General features: G+C 44.5%; 1 protein-coding gene across 1 annotated transcript in view; it reads left to right on the forward strand.

Moving 5' to 3' along the window:
* NT5DC1 (5'-nucleotidase domain containing 1) overlaps positions 1–26,129 on the forward strand; it is a 115,936-nt gene that overhangs the window by 56,929 nt on the left and 32,878 nt on the right. The window contains exons 7-8 of the mRNA XM_064170282.1: positions 15,588–15,762; positions 18,857–18,954. Of these exons, the coding sequence (XP_064026352.1) occupies positions 15,588–15,762; positions 18,857–18,954 (273 nt within the window). The remainder of the gene's footprint in view (positions 1–15,587; positions 15,763–18,856; positions 18,955–26,129) is intronic.

Here is a 26,129-nt window from a genome sequence, read left to right on the forward strand (position 1 = left end):
AGAGCAGTACTTAGAATCATAGAATCAGTCAGTGTTGGAAGGGACCACAAGGATCATCTAGTTGCAACCCCGCCTGCCACGGGCAGGGGCACCCTACCCTAGAGCAGGCTGCCCACAGCCTCATCCAGCCTGGCTTTGCATACATCTAGGGATGGGACCTCAACCACTTCCCTGAGCAACCCATTCCAGGCTCTCACCACTCTCATGCTCAACAACTTCCTCCTCACATCCAGGTTCAATCTCCCTACCTGCAGCTTTGCTCCTTTCCTCCTAGTCCTGTCACTCCCTGTTATCCTAAAAAGTCCCTCCCCAGCTTTTTTGTAGGCCCCCTTCATATCCTGGAAGGCCACAAGAAGGTCACCTGGGAGCCTCCTCTTGCCCACACTGCTCCAAATGCCATCTCTCATGCAAATAAAGCTTTCATTTTATTGTATCATTTTGTTGTATTCCTAAGTGTTATTCTCACTGAAATAAAGAAAAGGAATTCATGAGTCTCATTTTGGATCCTTCACATAGAAACAGAGCTTCTTGTTTGGGTTTGGGGGGTTTGTTTGTAATGTAAAACTATCTGTATCTGTCAAGCTGGGCAAATATGGCATGTAAGCATGCTTCTAAATCAAATTGTTCCCAGAATGTCTCTAGAAAATCTATTTTGAGAACATAAATTATCCTTGATACTGAATTGGATTTATATTTAAGAATAGCAAACTGTGAAGAGAAGGCAACTTTCTGTGTCTGTCTGACATGAGGTATTTCAAGCATTTAATCCTACTGCAGATGAAACCCATATTACCAATCTTTTTTACTCCTTGAAGGATTTGGACTAGGCCATCACAAACAGGTTGTGTGGATAGCAGTGGAGGTGACAGAAAATACCTGAAAAAGCAGGAAGGTGACTGATGCCTGGGAAAGGTGGATTAAAGATAATGACAAAGATACTACAAGGTGCCTCACAACACAGGGACACAGTTGTGCCAGGGGAGGTCTAGGCTGGATGTTAGGAGGAAGTTGTTGCCAGAGAGAGTGATTGGCATTGGAATGGGCTGCCCAGGGAGGTGGTGGAGTCGCTGCCCCTGGAGGTGTTCAAGAAAAACCTGGCTGAGGCACTTGGTGCCATGGTCTGGTTGACTGGCTAGGGCTGGGTGATAGGATGACTGGATGAGCTTGGAGGTGTCTTCCAACCTGCTTGATTCTGTGATTCTATGAACTACCTGAAATATTCCTCTTGTATCCATTTTAGTGGATAATTAGGTATTTTAATTGCTCTCTCACTGAGGTCAGAAAGGTCTCTTTGCTAAAAAACATCTCTGGTGAACAACCAAGGTGAAATTTCTCTTAAACAGTTTCTGTGAAACACTTCTGCTTCAAGTGATCAGTATAAGACATTTCACAGTTCTTCATTTCTCATCTGCTGCACAAGAACTTGGCAGTTCATATTATGGCTTTACTTGAGCAAAGAAAATCTCTACCTTAACATGGTAGAAAACTCTGAATAAAGCAGGGGAAGGTTCTGCTTTTTATTTTGAAGTGATGTAGTCTTGATATGTTAGAATTTGAGTATGTGCTTGGAACACAGCTTGTTGGCTGAGTGACATGAGACACAGTTGTGTAGACAAACTTTGCAGGAAGCAGCTGCAATGGTTCTTGAATGCCTAAAATTGTAAGTCACTCAGGCAAGCTTCTTACTGCCCTGTGGGGAAACTCTGTCACCTGTTTGGTTTAGTTCTCTGTGCTTAACAAGCCAGAGTGCTTTTCCCAGTCTTGGACTCCTGCAGTCATCTCTATATCCATTTTGTTTGGCTGCTGTAAAGGACATTCCAAAGAAGCTGGAGAGCAAGAATTTAAACTTCACAGATGAGCACTGTGCAGGGTGTTTTCAGATGGGCATTTTACATGGGGCACGTCCCTGGGCTTGCAAATAACATAAAAAGTTACTGCCTGCCAGGTGAGATGGAGTGACTGGGTTTATGTCCACATTAAACCTGTCCCCATGGTGAAATAAACTTTCCACCTAAAGGAGGGAGAAAAGGATGCAGATGTGCAGGTACAGCTGCTCAGCTGCCAGATGGCAGCTACTTAGGTTTGCTTGTTTGATTTCCTGCAGTCATCTGCAACACAGAAATTTAGGTGAGAGCAGTAGGGCTATATCTTTTGAGTGTGTAGCATTCTGGTGACATGCTCAGTCTGTCTCTTGCCATATTTATGAGGATAAACTCTGAAGGCCCTTATCCCATTGAAAGCAGTGAGAGTATTTTCCTGGGAATGTGCACAAATCCTTAAGAGGCATACTTCTATCGATGTATATAAAGTACCTTTCAGTAGGGCACAGTCAGCTATGTTCAAGTATCAACAAATACACACATGCAGAAGATGAAGTTCATTGCACAGCCTATGGCATGATACCTTTTGTTGTTATGTAGCACATTTGCTGTTTGCAGATTGTTGCCATCTGGGGACATATCTCTGAAACTTCTTTTGGTCCTGGTCTACCTTTTAAAAGTTTCAGGGAATTTCCCACGGCCCTTCTGCCTTCCCCGAGGCCGATAGAGAGGACAAAAGAAGGCAGAAAAAATGAACAGCCCAGGAAATAGCAGGGATTTGTCCTCCTGACACCCCCGTTTGGTGGTTCTTACAGCAGCGTAGAATAGTTTTGGTCGGAAAAGACCTTTCAGATCACCGAGTCCAACTGCTTTCTAACTCTGCCAACTCTGGTGCTAAACCGTGTCCCTCAGCACCACAACGCTGCCCCTTTTAAACATCTCCAGGGATGGGGATTCAGCCACCTCGCTGGGGAGCCCCTTACAGTGTCTGAGGACCGTTTCAGTGAGGAAGTTTCTTCTAACATCCAACCTAAACCTCTCCTGGTGCAGCTTGAGGTCATTTGTTCACATCCTGTCACTTGTTAAAGGAGAGGCGACTGGCCCCCACTCCAGTCCCTATAACAGAGGCTGCGGTGCCTGAAAGTGAGAGAGAGAGTGCGGCTCCCAACGAGGGCACCGAGCCCCAAGCCACCCGCGGTGCCGGGCACGGTGCTGGCTCCGGCTCCTCCTGTCCTGCCGGGCACGGTGTTGGCTCCGGCTGCTCTTGTCCTGCCGGGCGCGGTGTCGGCTCCGGCTCTTCCTGTCCTGCCGGGCACGGTGTCGGCTCCGGCTCCTCCTGTCCTGCCGGGCACGGTGTCGGCTCCGGCTCCTCTTGTCCTGCCGGGCACGGTGTCGGCTCCGGCTGCTCTTGTCCTGCCGGGCGCGGTGTCGGCTCCGGCTCCTCCTGTCCTGCCGGGCACGGTGTCGGCTCCGGCTCTTCCTGTCGTGCCGGGCACGGTGTCGGCTCCGGCTCCTCCTGTCCTGCCGGGCACGGTGTCGGCTCCGGCTCCTCTTGTCCTGCCGGGCACGGTGTCGGCTCCGGCTGCTCTTGTCCTGCCGGGCACGGTGTCGGCTCCGGCTCCTCTTGTCCTGCCGGGCACGGTGTCGGCTCCGGCTCCTCTTGTCCTGCCGGGCACGGTGTCGGCTCCGGTTGCTCTTGTCCTGCCGGGCACGGTGTCGCCTCCGGCTGCTCTTGTCCTGCCGGGCACGGTGTCGGCTCCGGCTCCTCTTGTCCTGCCGGGCACGGTGCCGCTGCTCGCTAGGTGGCAACACCCGCGCGTCCAATCGCGGAGACAGCGGCGGGTGAGGCGCGGGGGAGAGCCGTTTACAGATCCCCCTTACCGGCACACTCTTTCGTCTTCACTTTTATGTTTGATACATTTTCCTGATGCATCCATTTACGTACAGCTCTCCCCCTTACTCCAGTCTCCAGGCGTTCGTTGCTTGCAGTTTGCAGTTGCCGGTCAGGTTGTTGCTGCAGAGGGGATGTGGCATCTGTAGAGGAATCCTGGTTTAAGGGACAGGGATCTGCTGGAGAGAGTCCAGCGGAGGGCTGTGAGCATGATTAGGGAACTGGAAGTCTGCCTGATGAGGAGAGGCTTAAGGACATGGAGGTTTTTAGTCTGGAGAAGAGAAGACTGAGAGGGGATTTGATAAATGTTTATAACTATCTGAGGGTTGTGGGTCAGGAGGGGGGGACAGGCTCTGCTCACTGCTCAGGAGGTTCCACCTCAACACAAGGGGGAGCTTCTTTAAGGGTCCCAGAGCACTGGCACGGGCTCCCCAGAGAGGTTGTACAGCCTCCTTCTCTGGAGACTTTAAATACCCATCTGGCTTTGTTCCTGTGTGACCTGAGCTAGATTGTATGGTCCTGCTCTGGCAGGGGGGTTGGACTCGATGAGCTCTTTGGGTCCCTTTCAACCCCTGACATCCTGTGAGCCTGTCAGCGTGAAGCAGCAAGCAGCACTGGAGTCTGCATAGAGCTCTTGGTCCACCTGTACCCACTGTGGAGGTTTGCAGCTGTAAACCCAGGGGCTGGCGTTAATACAGCTGTTGTTGTCAGAGCACAGTTCCTTAGAAGACAGAACTTGCTTGAAGAAGAAAGAAATGTTTTTCTTTACAATGTATATACATGTAGATGTTTATATACATGTGTGATAGCATGCACATGTGCACATATGTCAGGTATATGATGCTACTGCTTCCAGTAAAAATATTTCTGAGCATTTTATTCACACTGAAACAAGTGACTCAAAGTATCTGGTGCATTCCCCAGCTACAGAAAGGGTTTCAGTTCCTCCCCAGAGCTATTTTAGTCTGAGACCTACAGAAAAGGGGATTACCTGTAGTGTCTGCTTGATGGACCAATACAGCTGAGAAGAATTTTTAGCTTGTTTTTCAGCAACCTCTATTTTTCACAGGCTCACAGGATGTCAGGGGTTGGAAGAGACCCAAAGAGATCATTGAGTCCAACCCTTCTGCCAAAGCAGGACCATACAATCTAGTTCAGGTCACAGAGGAACACATCCAGATGGACCTTGAAAGCCTCCAGAGAAGGAGACTCCACAATCTCTCTGGGGAGACTGTGCCAGTGCTCTGTGACCCTCACAGTAAAGATCTCTCTTGTGTTGAGGTGGAACCTCCTTCCATCCATTGCTCCTTGTCCTGTCCCAGGGAGCAGTGAGCAGAGCCTGTCCCCTCTCCTCCTGACCCCCAGCCCTCAGATATTTATAAACATTAATTAAATTCCCTCTCAGTCTTGTCTTCTCCTCAGGCAATGTTCCAGTCCTCTAATCAACCTCATAGCCCTCCACTGGACCCTCTCGAGCGTATCCCTGTCCCTCTTCAACTGCAGAGCCCAGAGTGTCATTATAAAGCATCTGTGGACTGCTTTTTGTTTCTTCATTATGCATTTCGTTCCCACACACCAAACATAACAATGTTTTGTGCAAGCCATTGGGCTCAAGGAAGCCTCATCAGAAGTATAAATAAAAGTGCACTCTAATATTTGACTTCCTGTCAACTTAGGTGCCAGCATTGCTTTCAGCCACAGCAGCATCCTGAACAGACCCTGTTTCCCACCCTCCTAGTTGCATTCAGCTGAACAAAACAAATTTCCTCTAAAAATATAGCCACAGATTGTGTCCTACCTCCAAAGTACATCCTTCCTGCTTTTTGTAGTGTGCTCTGGAAACATTGCTACGTTGATGTAAATATTAACAGAAAACCAGAAGGGGCAAGAATCAAATAAAACCAAGGCAAGGAAGAAATGCTGTTTGCAAGTTTTGTGCACAAAAAACTATGGGAGATTATTCAAGCTACCCACATCTAGACCCCTTTCTAATGAATGTCAAGCCATGAGGTCAGGCTGCAAGCTTTGCCATGCACTGTGTGCTTCTTGTTTCTCTTCTTTATTCTGATGCTGCCTTTTACTAAACGAAGGGATCTGCAACCGTGAGATGAAACAAGGCACAGACTGCAATGTGGAGCAGACTGGCAGTGTGATCAGTTGTACCAACAAGGTTGAAGTGGTGTAGGCTGGTCTCAGCCATTTGGGAATGCTGTAAAACCAGATCACATGGAAAATAGCCTGGTTTCCTCTTCCAGTGTCCATGCACCTCAAGAAGAAGCAAGAGGAACTCTAGATGCAAAGAAAAAGCTTGCAAGCATCTGGCTGCGGAGTTGCACTCCTTGGTGCTAGGACAGTGCTGATGCTATCCAGTTCTGGGCTCCTCAATTCAGGAGAGATGTTGAGGTGCTGGAAGGTGTCCAGAAAAGGGTGATAAAGCTGGTGAAAGACCTGGAACACAAACCCTATGAGGAGAGGCTGAGGGAGCTGGGGTTGTTTAGCCTGCAGAAGAGGAGGCTCAGGGCAGACCTCATTGCTGTCTACAACTACCTGAAGGGAGGCTGTAGCCAGGTGGGGTTGGTCTCTTCTGCCAGGCAACCAGCGGCAGAACAAGGGGACACAGTCTCAAGTTGTGCTGGGGGAAGCATAAGCTGGATGTTAGGAGGGAGTTGTTGGCAGAGAGAGTGATTGGCCTTGGAATGGGCTGCCCAGGGAGGTGGTGGAGTCACTGTCCCTGGAGGTGTTCAAGAAAAGACTGGATGGGGCAGTTAATGCCATGATCTAGTTGATTGGATGGGGCTGGTGCTAGGTTGGACTGGATGATCTTGGAGGTCTCCTCCAACCTGGTTGATTCTATGATTCTATGGGAGATGAGGCAGGACTAGGAAGCAGAAGGGTGAAGACTAGGGGCAGAGTGAATGGGGCTGTTTTTTCAGATAGGCAAAGGGAGGAGGGGTCAGGAAATGTTAATTTTTAAGCTTATTTGAAAGGCTTTTGGGGAAAAAATAGTTAACAAGTTATGTTTTCAAGAAAAAGTACAGCCACACCTTGAATCTGACTTTGGTTTGAGCCAACCCTGAAACCTGCAGCCTTGAGGTTCTGGACTGGTCATCATAGTTCTTCAGTTCTCTATGAAACACCAATAGCAGGGAGCGGGGTGGTGTGATGTTCAACTAGGAGATGGCAGAGCAGCTTCTAATTTTGATGTCAGGACTTCCATTGAAATAGTCCTGCCAGACTTTGACACAGTAATCTCACCTCAGAAAGACAAGAATGGGGGGAAAGAGCATGGTGGTTCCTGCCTCATATCAAACCAGAGACAACAACAGCTGCCTTTAGCTTTCTCACAATAGTTTTCAGTCATTCAGTCTCCTTCTAATCTGACCTTTGTCTTCAGCTACTGAAACGTCTTCATTTTTGCAGAGTTTCTTGCAGGCCACAGGAGTAGAAAATTAGTAGAAGAGGAAGTGAGCCATGAAATATTTGCAGAAGTGATGTTTTGTGTGTATTCTGCTGAAGTGTTTCGTTCAGTCTATTAAATATTTAGATAGCCCTGCAGTCGCTATTAATCCAAATAGTCCTGTTTTCCCTAGCCCACCACAGAGCCTTACCTTATGGTCACCCTCTTGAAATTAATCAAGGTGAACATAGAGTTGTCATCACTGGGAGGTAGTTTATTATTTTAGAAAACACAGTCTATTTCTGCCTGGCCAGAGCTAGATGTTGCTAAAAATATTGAGGCTGTTAACATTACATGAGCTGTAAACATTGCTTTTAACAGATACGCAGGCAAAGAGGCAAGCGTGGGATCAGTTGATCCTGTCTTGCCACTGGTAATATTTCATTTGTTCAAAGCTGAAGTAGCACAAGCATTTTCTTTGTGACCAGACAGAGCCTTGATTTTCTGAGAGCAAAGGAGGTAAAGTTGTCTCTTTACTTACATTTGACCTACTGATACACTTTCCTTACCTATGGGTGTGCGTCATGATTAGAATGCAGCTTGTCCCTAACACTGCTCTGGTTTCATTTCTCTTTGTATTTCATAGCTCCTCTCTGCAGTCTGATTTCTGCTGATTTTTCTCTTTCACATGTTGTTTCAGCTGTATATCCAAGAAGAGTTTGAAGGATACTGTGCTTTGTAGGCAGCCACTCATTTACTGGGGCTCACAAGCTAGTTCTAAGCAACAACAAGCAGAGGTTCATTGTCCTGCCTTGTGCTTGGCCTCATGACAGGCAGAAACTCAGTGAGGTGTCATTCTGAATTCCTGGTTTGCACTGGCCAACCCATCCATACTCCTTTTCCCCCTTCTCTCTTCCTAGAAAACTGCTTTTCTCTTTTTTCAGATGAGAAGGAGAAATATGTTACCATGACACTAACATCTCCTTTGTCTCTAAACTCAGTATCCTCTTGTCATGCCTGCTGCTAGTTAAGTAAGGGCTATAAATAGATGGTATGCCTTCTGCCTGAACTGGACCCTTTGGTCTGTTAAGTAACTGCATATTGAGGCAACTGCAGAAAACATTAACATAAAGAATATTTGACACCCGTCACACTTCTTTTGCTCTTATGACATTTGCCTCTCTCTAACCTATCTTTCTGGACTCTCATCCTTTTATTCTGTTTTTAAACATCTTCATCCCTTGGAGGAAGTCGAGGGGTGATTTATCTCTTCCTGCTGCTCCCTGTTCTTGATATCTGCCTGAACCCAGGCCTCCAGAATGTGACCATAATTTTCTCAGTCGTCCCTGCTTCATTCTTCACCCTGCTTTCTTATCTTGCTTTATGTTAACAATTCCTTCCCTCCGATTCTCATTTTGCTTCTGTTTCTGCTGGATACACACTTGAGCTTAAATGAAAGGAAATGGAAGTTGACTTGTCTGCTGTAATTTTAACCATCATCCCCTCTTCTCCTCCACTTGAGTTCATTAGATGAAATGTAAATTCCTTTCCAGAATCTTCTCTAATGGAGAGGTTTTCTTCCTGTGTTTCTATGGAATGCTTATATGAGTCACTGGATGTGTATACTTAGACAAGAGAAGACAACAACAATGGTCAAAGAAGTGTGTCTCTTCACTCTAAAAACCTGAAGTGCTGCAAGATTACAGTGCAAAGCAATGTGGCTGTCTTTATTTTAGGAACTCTCTATCTCAGCCCTGTTTATCAAATTAACAACTGTTGTCTACACAAGCCTGCAGTCAGACAGAAATTAGAGAAGAGGCAGAAGTTCTTAGTCAAGTCAAAGTTGCAGAAGATCTGGCTATGGCTATTGATTGCTAAGGTATTTAGTTGCCTTTGGATTTAAAAGAGAGAAAAGTCACGTTCCCAAGTACTACTTTGATTGTACAAGTTGGTTAGTTGTTAAAGCCACTAAATATAAGCTTGAAATTGGCATCTGGAGGTTTATTTTTCTTGGCTGAATTCTGTAAGGTTTTTTTAGCCTCATACCTCTCTGCTTAGCTAAATCATATAAATAGTGGATAAATTCCTTTTAATTCAATCAAGTGGGTGCTCCTTAGAAGCAGTGACAGTACTAAAACTTACACTGTGTTCCTGTGGTTTAGTTCTGGACTGAAACCTTGCCAAAAACATGCCTCTTGACCATTTGCCTTTCTGATAATCCAAATAATAGTCAAGGGATGAAAATGGCAGTGCAGATTTACAGACACTGAGTCCAAAGGAGTGCAGACCCAGTGGAGTGTGAACTGTTCCTGCCAAGGAGAAGCGGTGTAATAAAGACCACAAGATAATTCACAATTATCCTCCCTCCTTAGAGCTATTGTATTAGAAGATCAAACTGCATATGTAAATCAAGTAGTTCTTGTTACTGTAGTAGAGGGCAGCTGGATTAAAGACTGAGTTATTGTCTGTGCTGGAGGATTTCTGCCAGTCATAGCAAGCATTATATTGGCTCTTTCTGAGTTTGTTCTGGGGGGGTCTGCATTTCCAGCTCTACAGAATTCCCATCACTCTTCCTGTCACAGCTGTATTACAGGCTATTAGACTGTAAAATGAGACACTGCAAAGAACATCTTGATCAAATTACAACATCAGATAGGACAAGAAAAACAAACTCCAAGCTGGACACTAAGGGAACCTCTGATAATATACATAGGGGAAATTGGGTTGCCTTGAAATCACAAGGCATAGATGTCATAAGAGGCTCTGGCAGGACTTTAATATGTAGCAGCTCTAAGACAACTCATTTTAATTGCACATATTTCTGTCTTCTGCTTAAAGACGACCTTAACAAACTGCAAAGGCAATCATTAGTTTTAAAAGTGTATTTAGAAGGTGATTATAACTCCCTGCAGAGACTAGTTACTGTTCTAGGCTGTATTTCAGAGATTTCAGATAAACTCCAAGTCCTATAGTACCATGTGTGGAAACAGAACTACATTTGCTTGGCAAAATACATGCAATGAATTAAAAAGTTGGGTATAAAATGCTCAGATGTTTGCTTTCCTGCTCCACCTCAGCAGATGAAATTTCCTCATATAAGCACAGGGGTTAAAGATGTTGATTGTGGAGACACTTCATTACAGTGAGGGTGAGCAAGCTGCCCAGAGAGGTTGTGGGGTCTCCTTCTCTGGAGGCTTTCAGAAGCTGCCTGGATGCATTCCTGTGTGGCCTGCTTTGGCAGGGAGTTGGACTCGATGGTCTCTGGAGGTCCCTTCTAACCCTTAACATTCTGTGATTGTCACAGTCATTCTCTTTCCATTTTTTAATGAAGTGCTTTCTTGTGTCTTGAGAAGGTGGCCAAAGAGTCAGGAGTGACTAGTGTAGGCTGAAAACCATACAGAGATGAAAGATTGGACATCTGTTTTGTTACTATTGTTTTGTTTTCACTGACATGGGTGCATGTTAATGTCTGTGTAATTGTGGTTTAAATGAGGTTCATAAAACAGAGATTAAAATGTGGAGAATTTATTTTGGGCAGATAACAAACCGACAGTCGTAGGTGTGGTGGTGACCACAAGTTCCCCATTTGGATACAGGACATTTGTGAACCAACCAAGCTTCTCTAAAGTGTGCTTATAGTTCCAGTTTTAAGAGCATTTTGAAACTTAAGTGATCCATAAACATGATCAGGAATGGACTGCAAGCTAGAGACATTTTTTGTCTCTCAAGAACAGGGCTTCTCTGAAGAATGACAGTTGTGTTTCTCAAAGACAGAGCTATATGACAGTTGCATAAAACCATTCTATCACAGTATCACAGTATCACCAAGGTTGGAAGAGACCTCATAGATCATCAAATCCAACCCTTTACCACAGAGCTCAAGGCTAGACCATGGCACCAAGTGCCATGTCCAATCCTGCCTTGAACCAGCCCCAGGGATGGCGACTCCACCACCTCCCCAGGCAGCCCATTCCAGTGTCCAATGACTCTCTCAGTGAAGAACTTTCTCCTCACCTCCAGCCTAAATTTACCACAAGCTCACTTTCTCCTTTCCTCTGTTTGCCCTGGCAAAATTAATTCTTTTCTGGCTCTTTGCTCAGGAGAGGTTTTGTCTTATTTCCATGTTTTTCCTGCTTTAGTGCAGTGTGTGGCATAGTGGTAATACATAGCCATGAAAAAAAGTGTTTCATTTCTCCCTGTCAAATCATCCCACCTGATTGTGAAGGCTCAACATGATGCAGTTCCTCCATCAGGTGTTAAAAGTGGCACAGCTCTTTTCACCAATAGGATGTCTGTGGCTCTGCTGTCCTCTTCCAAACTGATCCTTGGCCAGGGATAATGAGCAGCTTTTCCTACCTGTGGGTATGGATCATGAATAGAATACAGCTTATCCTTAACACTGCTCTGGTTTCATTTCTCTTTGTATTTCATAGCTCCTCTCTGCAGTCTGATTTCTGCTGATTTTTCTCTTTCACATGTTGTTTCAGCTGCATATCCAAGAAGAGTTTGAAGGATACTCTGCTTTGTAGGCAGCCACTCATTTGCTGGGGCTCACAAGCTAGTTCTAAGCAACAACAAGCAGAGGTTCATTGTCCTGCCTTGTGCTTGGCCTCATGACAGGCAGAAACTCAGTGAGGTGTCATTCTGAATTCCTGGTTTGCACTGGCCAACCCATCCATACTCCTTTTCCCCCTTCTCTCCTCCGAGAAAACTGCTTTTCTCTTTTTCTTTTTTTCAGATGAGAAGGAGAAATATGTTACCATGACACTAACATCTCCTTTGTCTCTAAACTCAGTATCCTCTTGTCATGCCTGCTGCTAGTTAAGTAAGGGCTATAAATAGCTGGTATGCCTCCTGCCTGGACTGGACCCAGTTTTCAGCTGCTATTTTATTTGGCTTTCAACAAAATCTTGCAAGCTTTGGTGGTTAAATTCCTTCATAGTTATGAGTTCATATTGAACCTAGCTACCCTCATCAGATACAATACTATGTTAGGAATTAAGTTAAACTTCATTTTCCTGGGCCATGTTGGCCTAATTACAGTAGAGTAGGTTTTAATGAGGGTTCTTCTAAGTTACTTCTGCCTGATATGGCAGAAAGCACAGAGGTGAAGTTCAATGGCAAGAACTGATTCGTTGGCTTGTCTGCAATTAGCAGCTGGGTTTCAGAGTCTGGGTAGAATTCAAAAACAAGACTCTCTTTCAGGTCCTGTGTTGAATCCAGAGTTGCTGACCTTTTCCAGTAGAGATGTAACTGAAAGGTCAATGTCATGGATTATCACGTAGCATATACTCCACAGAACATGGACAAAGACAGCACAGATTGAATTTACACAAAGTCTTTAAGTTAACTGCACATCACAAAAATAGTCAACAGAGGGTTTAATGAGGAAAGAAAAGCAGCATCCAACAGTAAAGTTCATATAAACAGATCTTTTTTACCTTAGAGCTAATAGAGATATATAAAGATCCCTCTCTATGCAAATGAACTTTGCCATCTTTCTTTTAATTGTATGAACCTGTGAGAGCTAATGGAATGATGTGCAACTTCCCAAACAACAAATTGTCACAGTACAGCATAGGAAATACAATGAATAATGATGATACTGGAAAAAGCTGTGCAGCTTCTGCTCCTAAAATCTGTATTGCTCATCCCAGACCACATTCACACCAAAAACACTGCAGGGAAGCTCCTTTCATAAATCTGTTTTGTTTAATTAAAAAAAAAAAATCATTGGTCTTGGCTGGGTCCCAAGGTAAATGTCATGGCATCCCATAATGCTGGATATTCCCCTGGTGCAGGTTGTTACAGTCTGACCTCAATACTGTGAAGGACTGCAATAGTAATCTAGTTGGGAACTGGGAGCTTTCATTTTCTGAGATATAATCATCCACTCTGCAGCTTTGGGGAACAAATCTGCCAAGTCACAGCACAGAACATGACTTTTTGGCCTCCTCTCTAGTTGCATTGATAACTGCCAATTCCATACCTTTTGGGGGGAATACTTTTTCTTTCTTTCCCTGCCATCTGTAGGTGTTTGACTGTCTAATTTCTGATGTAGTCTTACGCTTAGCACCCAGCATCTTTTCAGTCTTTCTTTGATGCTGCTGTTTCAAACATACATGTTCACTGAACAGCTCAAGTTCAAGTGGTGTAAGTCTTAGTTTTTCGAACAGGAGAACAGCATTGCTCACATACCAGAAGGGTAAGTAATGTCTGGGATTTGTGAAATCATTCAGCAAAGTTGACCACAGGCAGTTGCATATAGAACAAATGCTGGAAGAAAAGTAATCTCCTATGACAATGTTCGTTATACTACAGCACAGACTGAGCCAAATCACAGAGTCGTACAATCATAGAATGGGTTAGGTTGGAAGGGACCTCAAAGCTTATCCAGTTCCAAACCCCTGCCATAGGCAGGGACACCTCCCACTAGAACAGGTCGCTCAAGGCCTCATCCAACCTGGCCTTAAACACCTCCAGGGAAGGAGCAGCCACAACCTCCCCGGGCAGCCTGTGCCAGTGCCCACCCTCACTGTAAAGAACTTCTTTCTAACATCTAGTTTAAATCTCCTCTCTTAAAGTTTAAACCCATTACCCTTCATCCTGTCATTACAAGACCTTGTCAGTAGTCTCTTCCCAGCCTTCTTGTAGCCCACTTCAGATACTGGAAGGCCACTCCAAGTTCTCCTCAAAGCCTTCTCTTCTCTGGGCTGAAGAGCCCCAGTCCTCAGAGCAGAGCTGCTGCAGCCCTCTGAGCATCTTCATAGCCTTCTCTGGACTCACTCTAACAGTTCCATGTCCTTGTGCTGGGGGGTCCAGAACTGCACACAGTACTCCAAGTGAGGTCTCAGGAGAGCAAAGGGGCAGAATCCCCTCCGCTGCTCTGCTGGCAGTGGATACTTGGTGTGATTTCTGTTTCTATAATTTGAACAGTTTGAGTTGGTAGGAACCTTTACAGGTCATCTAGTCCAGCCCCTTGCAGTGAGCAGAGACATCTTCAACTAGAGCAGGTTGCTCAGCACCTGCCCAGCCTCACCTAGAATGTTTCCAGGGACATCTCTGTGGACAACCTGCTCCAGTGTTCCACTACTTTCATTGTAAAAGAATTACCATATTTCTTTTTAGACTTTTAACTAGACTCACAATTATTTATATCTATAGAGGGTTTGAGCACAGAGGAGATAGATATTCTTACATTTTAGGAATGATTTAAAAAAAAGGTAAGTAATGAAGATTTGATGTCTTGGTAAAGCAGCAGTGGGTTATAGTGAGGTAAATATTTACTGGTTACTTTAATGAGGAGGTAACTTTTACCACCAACTCAGTGTTATTGCATACTTTATAAAATCTTATATGGAGAAGAGAAGGCTTTGAGGAGAACTTGGAGTGGCTTTCCACTATCTGAAGGGGGCCTACAGGAAGGCTTTGGGGAGGACTATTGACAAGGTCTTGTAATGACAGGATGAGGAGGAATGGGTTTAGACTGGCAGAGGGGAGATTTAAACTAGATGTTAGGAAAAAGTTCTTTAGAGTGAAGGTGATGAGGCACTGGTACAGGTTGCTCAGGGAAGTTGTGAACTGTAGAATTACAGAATGTGATCACATTCTGTGCTTCTGTGATCAAAGGTCACATTCTGCGCTTCTATCATCCACAATCTCCCTGAAGGTGTTCAGGACCAGGCTGGATGAGCCCTTGAGCGACCTGTTCTAGTGGGATGTGTCCCTGCCTATGGCAGGAGGTTGGAACTGGATGATCTTTGAGGTCCTTTCCAACCTAAACCATTCTATGAGTCTGTGATATTCAAAGTGTGTTTGCAAAATTCTATTGCTGTTGCACTTGGCAAACCAAAGAGCATTACTGAGGCTGGAATTGGGGGTTTCTTTGCAACTGTTCCTAATATTCCACATATCTGCAGCTGTTCCTGGTAGTCCACATAGCTGTGCCATGTGTTTGATCAACATTTCACAGATGGAGTGCTAGCTGTGAAAAATGCAAGCGGTGTTTCAGAGATGTTACTGATCAGACAATGCTAACATAAAGCACCAGAAGCGACTGAACAGATGTTCCTGGGAGTTGTAGCTGCTTGCCATGTTCTAAATGTTAAACTCATCTTAAAATCACAAAAATGACTCTCCAAAAATTGAGCAAAGGCAACAGGAAATAATTATCTGCTGTGTCCATAATTTATGTCTTATGTCCTTACGACTGAAAGAACATCAAACAAAATGACAGTGAAAATCCCATAACAAAAGACAAACTTATTGACACTACAATGTATCCTCTTGGTTTGATTGGGGTGGGTGGGGGGGTTTTTTTTTTTGCTGTTTATATTGAGTTACAACCCAGAGAAAACTTTAAACTCTGCTTTGCCTTTTTCAAATGGTATTGTTTGCACATAAAAGGATATTTGCTGTGTGGATTTAAGCGGTTTGTGAGCAGGGTTGGATAATACATAATTATGTTTTAATTTTTTAGAAGACTGTGGGATGTATTTCCCAGAAGTGAAAAACCATCCAGACAAATATTTACAAAGATGTCCTGAGTCTGTAAAAAAGTGGCTGAAACAACTGAAGAGTGCTGGGAAGATTCTGCTATTAATTACTAGTTCTCACAGTGACTATTGCAGACTCCTGTGTGAACATATTCTTGGGTAAGTGCAATGTCCCTCCCAAATTCTGTCCGCTTGTAGCAGCTGGAGATAAGCCTGAACTGTATGGAAGTTCATGTGAGTTTCCTTTTGTATTATGAATTACTTGGATCTGAAGTTTCTGATGGGCCTTTCTCTAGTAGTGATGTATCACAGTATCACAGTATCATCAGGGTTGGAAGAGACCTCACAGATCATCAAGTCCAACCCTTTACCACAGAGCTCAAGGCTAGACCATGGCACCAAGTAGTTCACCTCTGAGGTGGACTATCACAGTTTTTGAGGTGAAGTAGTCAATCTGTGAGCCTGTGAACTGTGTCTGAGAGGTAACACAGATTCTGCATCTTTTCTGGATGCCACAGTGAGATTGAAGGTGACACAGAATATCTTTCAGGCCAACACTGAATACATCATCTGAATCCAAGTTTTATCACCAGTTTTTGCTAGACTGTCTCAAGCCACTTCCTTTCTGTGCTCCTCCAGTGGTGAGTGCAAGTAGTAGTAATATTTTGATTTCCTTGCAGTAAATCATAGAATCACATAATCAACCAGGTTGGAAGAGAGCTCCAAGATATCCAGTCCAACCTAGCACCCAGCCTTAGTCAGTCAACTAGACTGTGGCGCTAGGTGCCTCATCCAGTCTTTTCCTGAACACCTCCAGGCACAGCCACTCCACCACCTTCCTGGGCAGCCCATTCCAGTGCCAATCACTCTCTCTGTGGAAAGAATTTCCTCCTAACGTCCAGCCTAGACCTCCCCTAGTCCAACTTGAGGCTGTGTCCCCTTGTTCTGTTGATGCTTGCCTGGCAGAAGAGACCAACCATTGGGAATGGGTACAGCCTCCCTTCAGGTAGTTGTAGAGAATAATGTGGTCTGCCCTGAGCCTCCTCTTCTGCAGGCTGCACACCCCCAGCTCCCTCAGCCTTTCCTCACAGTGCTCTGCTCCAGGCCTCTCACCAGCTTTGTTGCACTTCTCTGGACACGTTTCAGTACCTCAATATCTCTCTTGAATCTTCATGGAAATCTTCATGGAAAGCTTACAAATACTTCTTCTCAATAGTGATTTCCAAGAGATGAGAAATGTGCATGTACAGATCACAGCAGAAAAGATGAAACAGGTAGTTCATTGCACTTGGCAATTGATTGAGGTTGGAATTGCTGATCACAGAATCATAGAATCAGTCAGGGTTGGAAGGGAACAGAAGGATCACCTAGTTCCAAAGCCCCCTGCCATGGGCGGGGGCACCTCACGCTAGATCAGGCTGTCCAGAGCCTCATCCAGCCTGGCTTTAAACACCTCCAGGGATGAGACTTCCACCACCTCCCTAGGCAACCCTTTCCAGGATCTCACCACTCTTCATGGTGAAGAACTTCTTCCTAACATCTGGTCTGATCTACTCGTTTCTAGCTTTGTTCCATTCCCCCCAGTCCTGTCACTACCTGACACCCTAAAAAGTCCCTCCCCATCTTTCTTCTAAGCCCTCCTAAGACACTGAAAGGTCACCTGGGAGCCTTCTCTCCAGACTGAACAGCTCAAACTCCCTCAGTTTGTCCTCACAGGAGAGGTGCTCCAGTAACTGTTTTCAGCTGTAATGTTAAGGACATGACTGGTAAAATTAAATTCACTGAAATCCAGCAGAACCATCACTTACACCCCTAGATACCATTTAAGCAGGGGTGTAAATAGCTGGGTGAGTGACATGGTGAGGCTATAAAATAAATGGAACAGAGAAACAAAGTGGTGCAATGTGAGCCAGCCTCGGCTATCTGGATAAGCCTGGGAACAGCAGAGTGAATAGAGCAGCACAGTAAGAAACCCAGCAGTACAGTGAGAAACAGAGCTGCCTTCCAAAACCAGTCCTGCCACTCTCACTTCTCTCTTGTACTCACTGCACTGAACACTAAATGAAGCATCAGCTGTGCCAGGTTTTTCTGCCTTGTGTGCCCATTATACTTCCTCATTTGAGTGGAAAATCTACCTCCTCACATAAAAAGGTAATTCTTATGATCAAGATGCCTGCTCTGCTAATTAACTCTTATCTGTACATCTGCCCAGTTGTAGCTAGTGACAGGACTAAAGGGAATGGAGCAAAGCTGGAGGTGGGGAGATTCAGACTGGACATGAGGAGGAAGCTGTTGAGCATGAGAGTGGTGAGAGCCTGGAATGGGTTGCCCAGGGAGGTGGTTGAGGCCCCATGCCTGGAGGTATCACAGTATCACAGTATCACAGTATCATTAGGGTTGGAAGAGACCTCACAGATCATCAAGTCCAACCCTTTACCACAGAGCTTAAGGCTAGACCATGGCACCAAGTGCCACGTCCAACCTTGCCTTGAAGTGCCCCAGAGACGACGACTCCACCACCTCCTCGGGCAGCCCATTCCAGTGTCCAATGACTCTCTCAATGAAGAACTTTCTCCTCACCTCCAGCCTAAATCTCCCCTGGCGCAGCCTGAGGCTGTGTCCTCTTGTTCTGGCGCTGGCCACCTGAGAGAAGAGAGCAACCTCCTCCTGGCCACAACCACTCCTCAGGTGTTTAAGGCCAGGCTGGATGAGACTCTGTCCAACCTGGTCTTGGGTAGGGTGTCTCTGTGCATGGCAGGGGGATTGGAACTAGATGATCCTTGTGGTCTCTTCCAACCCTGACTGATTCTGTGATTCTCTCGTCTTCTGATTGAAATTTTGGTGTGAAGCTGAGTTTTTTGCCACATACAATGACTCTTTACTGTCTTTTCCTTGGTGAATAATGTTTAAATAGTTTAGGGCAGATGTAGATGTCCTGTTGGAAGACTTGGCTAAGCAAGGTGAAATGTGTTTGTTCTGTTTCAATTTTTTCACACACTGTTCCAACTCCTGAAATCTTGGCTTTAGTTTGAAACTTTAACTTAGCTGTAGAAGCAGAATTTGCACCCTGTGCTAAAAAGTTTACCTCTATCAATGCTTGTTACTGAAGGACAGAAGCACCGTGCCTGTTTGCTCCATTTCTGGAATCTTCCACTCAGATGCTAAATTAAAGACAAAAAATAAAAGCAAAGCCTTGAAGAGTTTTCAGTGGCATCTTAGCTAATTCTTTAATTCATTTTCCTTTATTCCCTAGGAATGATTTTGAAGAGTATTTTGATGTTGTGATCACAAATGCATTAAAACCTGGTTTCTTCTCCCATACCCCAAACCAAAGACCTTTCCGAACTCTTGGTAAGTTGTGGTTGTGGCTCCCTTTTTGTCTGCTTATCCCCATCCAAAAAAAAAAAAAAAACATTTTAAAGTAAGAGAACTGGACAGCATATTTTGCAAATTTAGGTCTGGGGCTACAAGATTCTGCCAGAGATAGGAGTGAAAAATGCTTTTTAAAACTGAGGGGCACGGGGAGATTGATTCTGTGATTAAGAATTACTGTGCTGAGAACAAGGAAAAGGAAGAGCTGTGACAGTATTTAAAAATGGCAGTGGGGCTCAGATATTATTAAAGGAAAAAAGGAAGAATCCTTTTCCTTATCATGGGATCACAGGATCACGGGATGTTAGGGGTTGGAAGGGACCCAAAGAGATCATTGAGTCCGACCCCTCTGCCAGAGCAGGACAATGCTATCTAACACAGGTCACAGAGGAACACATCAAGACAGGCCTTGAAAGTCTCCAGAGAAGGAGACTCCACGACCTCCCTGGGGAGCCTGTTCCAGTGCTCTGGGACCCTTACAGTAAAGAAGTTCACCCTTGTGTTGAGGCAGAACCTCTTTTGCTGCAACTTACACCCCTTGCTCCTATCCCAGGGAGCAAATTAGCAGAGCCTGTCCCCCAGCTCCTGGCAGCCTTCAGATACTTATAAATATTTATCAAATCCCCTCTAAATCTTCTCTTCTCCAGACTAAAAAGGCTTGGATCCCTCAGCCTCTCCTCATAAGCCATGCTCTCCTGTCCCCTAATCATCCTTCTGGACCTCTGCTGGACCCTCTCCAGCACATCCCTGTCCCTCTTCAACTGGGAGCCCAAAACTGAGGTTCAAGATGAGGTCTCACCAGGGCAGAGTAGAGGGGGAGGAGAACCTCCCTTGATCTGCTGGACACACTCTTCCTAATACACCCCAGGATTCCATTGGCCTTCTTGGCCACAAGGGCACATTGCTGTGCCATGGTTAACTTGTTATCGTGCTGACAAGGCCAGACACAAAATGAACAGGGGAAAAAACATGGCAGAAACATTCCAAAAATTTAAAGGAAAATTAAAGAATGGCAGAAATAAAATTGCAAGGGTGAAGGAAGTGGTTCTGATGGAAATATGATGGTATTAAATGTGTATTTTGGCTAGAAAATTACAGAGTAGGTAAAAAGGAAGTGCCCCTGTACTTGTTTAATTGCATTAAAACAGCCTGAAACATTTGGCAGTGTTGTCCATTAAGTAATTAAGGTTATATTGAAAGGCTTTGAACTTCAAACAATTGCAAAATGAGTGAAGGCAGTTGTTTTCTCCATATTTTGGTAAGCACTTTTATGATTGTCACCTGAAAATCGATCTGATATCCAAAATAGCCTAAGTCAGCATCCATTAAACTGTATTTCAGCATTTTATGGCAGGAAAGTCAGCTGTTCCAGAGCAGGAGAAATTTTAACCTGTGGAACTTTTACAGTAAAACTCAAATTTAAGCAGCAAAAAGAGACATTAAAAATGCATTTTAATGTTTCACTTACTTATATAAGAAAATAAGTAAGGTCTTAAATGTGATTTCTAAAGGATTAGTTCAGATAAGAAGCTGCCAAGTTGGCAATTTGTGACAAAAATAAGCTCAGAAGGGAAATTGAAACTGTTTATATGAAAGGGGAGGAGCGGGGAGCAAGACTTTAAAGGGTGAAAGAGCTCAGTTCTGTAAGGGTTTTATTTAATGAATTCTGTGAGCATTTTATTTCACCTGATAGAATGCAAATTGAAAATAAATTGTAGCTCACTTTGGATATTTTTTTTAAACAATCTAATTAGCCTGACTTCCTAAGGAAATCCTGCTGTGTCCCTCTGTCAGAAACCCAGCCAGCAACTTTTGAACCTCTTGGCCAGTTACAGTAAATTTCATAGGCAGCCAAAAAAGCCTCAAGATATTTTTACAAGGGTTTTTTTCTTTTTTCTTTTGCAAACAAGTGCTGGACAGACAGAGGAGACTTGAAATTACTGTCTCCATTGAGGGTATTGTGTGGCATTAGCTTAAGCACCTTATTAGATTGGAAGTGCCAATTTTGGTGAAGCTGTTTGTTTCTCGTGCAGCACTCCCTGGAGTGGTCTCACTGCCTTTATGTTTGGCATTGCAAAGAGGCTCTAGTGAGGGCTGATCAGTCATTACAGCTGGGAAGAGTCCAGCAGAGAGTCATAAGGATGACAGGGGGACTTGAGCATCTTCTCTATGAAAAGAGACTGATGAACCTGAGGCTGTTTAGTCTGGAGAGGAGAAGACTGAGAGGACATCTCACCAATGTATACAGATGTCTCAGGGGTGGGTGTCAAGTGGCTGGGGCCAATCTCTTTTTGGTGGTCAGCAGCAATAAGACAAGGAGCAAGAGCTACAAACTGGAACATAGAAGGCTTCACCTCAACATGAGGAGAAACTTCTTTACTGCGAGAATCATAGAATCATAGAATCAGCCAGGTTGGAAGAGACCTCCAAGATCATCCAGTCCAACCTAGCACCCAGCCCTAGACAATCAACTAGACCATGGCACTAAGTGTCTCATCCAGTCTTTCCTTGAACACCTTCAGGGATGGCAACTCCACCACCTCCCTGGGCAGCCAATTCCAATGCCAATCACTCTCTCTGTGAAGAACTTCTTCCTAACATCCAGCTTATACTTCCTCTGGCACAAGTTGAGACTGTGTCCCCTTGTTCTGTTGCTGGTTGCCTGGGGGAACAACCTGAAAGCAACCCTGTGCATAGAGTGCCAGTGGAGACCTCATTTCTTTGACATCATGTGCCCAATGCCCACAGAAACAAACTGCTCTCCTTTTCCTGCAGAGAATCTCAGCTTTCCAGTGCCCACTTTCACTTGCACTTCCAAGCTGAATTCCTTATTCCTGCACTTGGATTTCTGTTGAGCTTATGGTTCCTCTGCTATGTGATGTAGCCTCCAGTTTAAAAAACTCTTTGAAGTCTTCCAGTTTTTTTATGATTCTCTGCTAACTGCCATTTAACAACTCACTGCAGAAACTACTTCTCCTCCCTCAGTCACTCTACTGTAGCCTTTTAAAAAATACAGGAAAATGCTGTAAACCAAAAGGACCAGCTAGAAAAGAAACTACAGAGACAGAACATAAAATAGTCATATAGACTTCTAGGCTGAAAACTGTCTTTGATTAGTAGGGGCTGCAAGGCTTCAGAAGGAGGAGGCAATCCCATGTCTGCTGGTTAAGTTTTCTTCTGCCATCTTCTGTGACATCTGGGCATGACTGTTGCCAAAGATGAGATAGAGAACTGAGTGGAAAAGCAGTGCTGAGGCTATGTAATCATTTTTATTCACTTATATTCTAAGACTTTTTAGGCCTGAGAAGTGAGATGAGGAACTGAGCACCTTCATTTTCCATTTGTGTAAGCCATAAAGCTGCTGTTTAGGTCTTTGTTTTGATCTGAGACTTCTGTCTTGGCCACCAGAAGAATACCCTGCAAAGATTTTAAGGACCTTTAGTAAAGCTGTAATAAGTCTGTTAAAAATGTGGGCATTTGGAAACAGATGATAGCTGCTTGCTGCCTTTCTTCTGGAAATGGTGCCTCTTTGTATCAGCATGTCTGGGAATAGTCTATAATGTGTGGCCAAATCATAACACATTTGCTGAGAGCTTGTGACACAGTGGTGGGTAAAGGTTACACTGGCTGAGGACTGCATGATTCAGGAGGAATAAACTCCACAAATGTTTCCCATATGTCCTCTAAAATGACTGCCATATAGTCTGTGGAAGCAGTGGAATTCTTTCCAAGGAAATCTGTGTAACAATTCTTTCTGTTGTGTTGGCACTCCCTTTCATGTATTTTTCTGGCTATTTAGGAAAGAAATAGGATATTTCTTTGGACGTTGGGAAGAATTTATACTGAAAGGGATATCAGACATTGGAGTAGCTTGCCCAGGAGAGTGGTGAGGTCCCCGTAGCATCATGCTTAGGGGGCTGTGGTTTAGTCAAGGACTTGTCAGTGTTAGGCAAATGATGGGACCTTAAGGGTCTTTCCCAGTCCAGGCAATTCTGTGAGATTCTGTGGAAAAGGTGGGTTATAAGTAATAAATAATCCTATTTTCTACTCTAGTTTTCAGAACTAGATCTTTTGTTACCTCCTAAGATCACAGTGTTAAGGTCAAGATCTTTAATAGCAGAAAGAGGTTCTGTGTGCAGCTGGCAGTAGGAGGTTCACTGCTGTGATGGGTAAAGTATCTGGTTCTATACCCAAGCCAGCAATGGGAAATAATGTCTTACTCTTATCTTGACTAGAGATTTTCATTTTCCCCATCATTTCTGGAGGAAACAGTTTCTTTTTAAAGGCCTAATTGGTATGGATGATGATATAAAAAGATACTGATATTCAGTAATAGAGCCTGACCATTTTTATACTTTAGTATGAAACCCCAGAAGGATTATCATAGAATCACAGAGTCAGTCAGGGTTGGAAGGGACCACAAGGATCATCTAGTTCTAAACCCTCTGCCATAGGCAGGGACACCTCACACTAGATCAAGTTGCTCAGAGCCTCATCCACCTCCAGGAATGGGGCTTCCACCACCTCCCTGCGTGACCCCTTCCAGAGTCATGGATGATTTTTTCAGCTGCCACTGTCTTTGGCAGCATGGTCAGTGCCCAGTTCCACTTGCTGGAAAGCAGTCTAGGGTAGGGTAAGCCAATGGTGCTGACAGTGGGACACACATGCAGACAAATTTAATCTCATGTAACAGGGTTTGTTTCCTTACAGCAACTCATCTTCCACCGAATCCTAAAAGACCTACAATGTCAGGCTCCTTGGCCAACATCCTTTGTTTAAATGATCTCAGTCTAAAACTATTCCACTCCATGTACTGCTTTTGCACAGATATCAGCTACTCCAGGGATTATTTTCTTCTGGCAGTGTAAACAGCTGTCACAGAGACTTCTGGTGTTCCAATACTATTTACGTGCTGTAGACAAACATTGAAAGACCAGCCTAGGTTACCTTGTAATCTAAGAGGCTTACCAATTAGTCTTCCTCAAGTTTGCCAGATAGCACCCATGTGCAATTTGCAATGAAAAGTTTGGCAGTCTTTTCAGAACAGAGGTTATCATTACCTGTCATGTCATTAATGTTTGCAATTAACCCATGGGATAGGTGAAATGGGAGGCTGTAATTAAAGACCTCTTTTCTAAGTTACATTTTATTTCATGTTTGATAAACATGGTCTTAGCTGACAAAAACAGTCTGGATTTTGTTCTTCACATAGACCACTGTGGTGGTCTGTGTGAAAGCATTTGACATAAAAGCAAAATGAAGTTAGCCCAGCACATCCTCTCATCCTTTGGCAGAGCAGATTGCTACAACCACGCACATGCACAACACATTTTTAACAGATAACAGCAAAATGTTGGCATCAAGCTTCATTTTTTTCCTGATAGTTCTCAGAGCCATTGGCTACCATATGTGATGGTCATTACCTCATAAAAGTGTTTTGAACAATTTGGTTCCAGTGCAGAGATAATAAATTGTGATGGTTTGGGAGTTAGCCCCCCTCCCCCTTATGAAATCACCCAGACTAGACTCAGCTGAGCTGGCAGTTAAGAATGAGCTATCTTTACAGCTTAGCACAATGTACAAGCAGATATACACAAATATATACAGTTATATGCAAATTAACAGTAACAGAGAAACACAATACCCCTCCCAGAAACAATCCAAGTCCCCAGAAGGGCTCCTGACCCAAACCCCCTTCCCCCTCCCCCATTCCCTCCCTTCAGAAATAACCAGATCAACCCACACATAGCTCACATGATGAATCTGGAGATCTGAGGTGAGATGTCAAAAAGACAATAAAGTTAGAGGAAAAAGGGATTAGGTGGATTAGAGAGTTAAAGGCAGTCAGCCAGAGAGACCAGACCACCAGAAAGAAGGCACAGCCCCAAGTGAGAGCGAAGAAGAGTGTGAGAAGTGCCTATATTTTGACTAGCTGTGTTGCTCAGCAGAAAACTGAGGCATATAGATTACTGTTGTTTTTTTTCTTTCTCACAGCTAAGGATTTAATTTCTCTCAGTAAATATTAGCCTCAGACCAGCACACAAATTGGAAATGGAGGAAATGTGTTTTCTTACTGATTGGCAGTGGATGCTTTATGGCCCTTTAGTGAAATGATATAAGGGGCCACTCTGCAGTTAGAGCTGATGCTACATGTGTCAGCTTACAATGACATCTTAAACTCCATGGAGGTGTTCAAGAAAAGACTGGATGAGGCACTTGGTGCCATGGTCTGGTTGACTGGATAGGGCTGGGGGATAGGTTGGACTGGATGATCTTGGAGGTCTCTTCCAACCTGGTTGATTCTATGATTCTGTGATTCTAAACTGGTGTCATTTCTGCCACTGTGCAGTAATTAGGCTGTGTGGTAGCCAAGGAACAAGAGTAAACCCTGCCTGGCAACTGAAGCAGGGAAGCCATTCCTTTCTTCTAGGAAGAGGACTGGAGCACTTTTGTTTGTCTTGGGGATTTTTGGAATGGACTTTACTGGTATTTGTCTTAGAAGCATTTTGAGGCCAGACTGTCATTGCATCATTTGTACATATTCTCACTAATGGCAAGCTTCACCTGGGCATTTGCAGCACATCAGAAGCTAGAGGTTGAGTTGCCAAGCTCAGTTTCTGTTTCTACCAGGAGGGCAGAGTGCTGGCCTGGCTGTGGCAGTTCACTGTAAATCTGGAACATGGGCCAAATGCCAGGATTTCAGCTGGCAGCCCCTCCAGACTGGCATGGGATGTACCTGCTTATCAGCCAGGCTGGCCACTGGAACTGAAGTTGGTTGCTGCTTCTTGAACAACTTGATGACTCAATCATTTTAGCCAGAGGAGCAGCACACAGGCTATTTCTTTAACTTAGTCTGCTTTCCTAAATGCAGGGGCTTGTGCAATCATGTGGCGTATGGGAGTAAGAACCTCTGCCCATCTCCCTCTGAAACCACTGTCAGTGATGGAATTTCAGCCACATCTGTGGTTTGAGTCTGGCCTAGCAGGCTGGAGAGGAAACAATGGCTCTGTCTCTGCCAGCTGCAGTGTAACCTTAGCCCTGAGTAGGTATCAGTGTACCCATCCAGCAGAGCCACAAGCAACTCAGCTACTGGAAGAGCAAGCATGAGTTTTGCACCCTCTTAGGCATTCAGTGAATCCAACTTCAGGACACAA

This window comes from Pogoniulus pusillus, chromosome 33 (genome assembly GCF_015220805.1).
Source record: "Pogoniulus pusillus isolate bPogPus1 chromosome 33, bPogPus1.pri, whole genome shotgun sequence".
NCBI classification, from domain to species: domain Eukaryota; kingdom Metazoa; phylum Chordata; class Aves; order Piciformes; family Lybiidae; genus Pogoniulus; species Pogoniulus pusillus.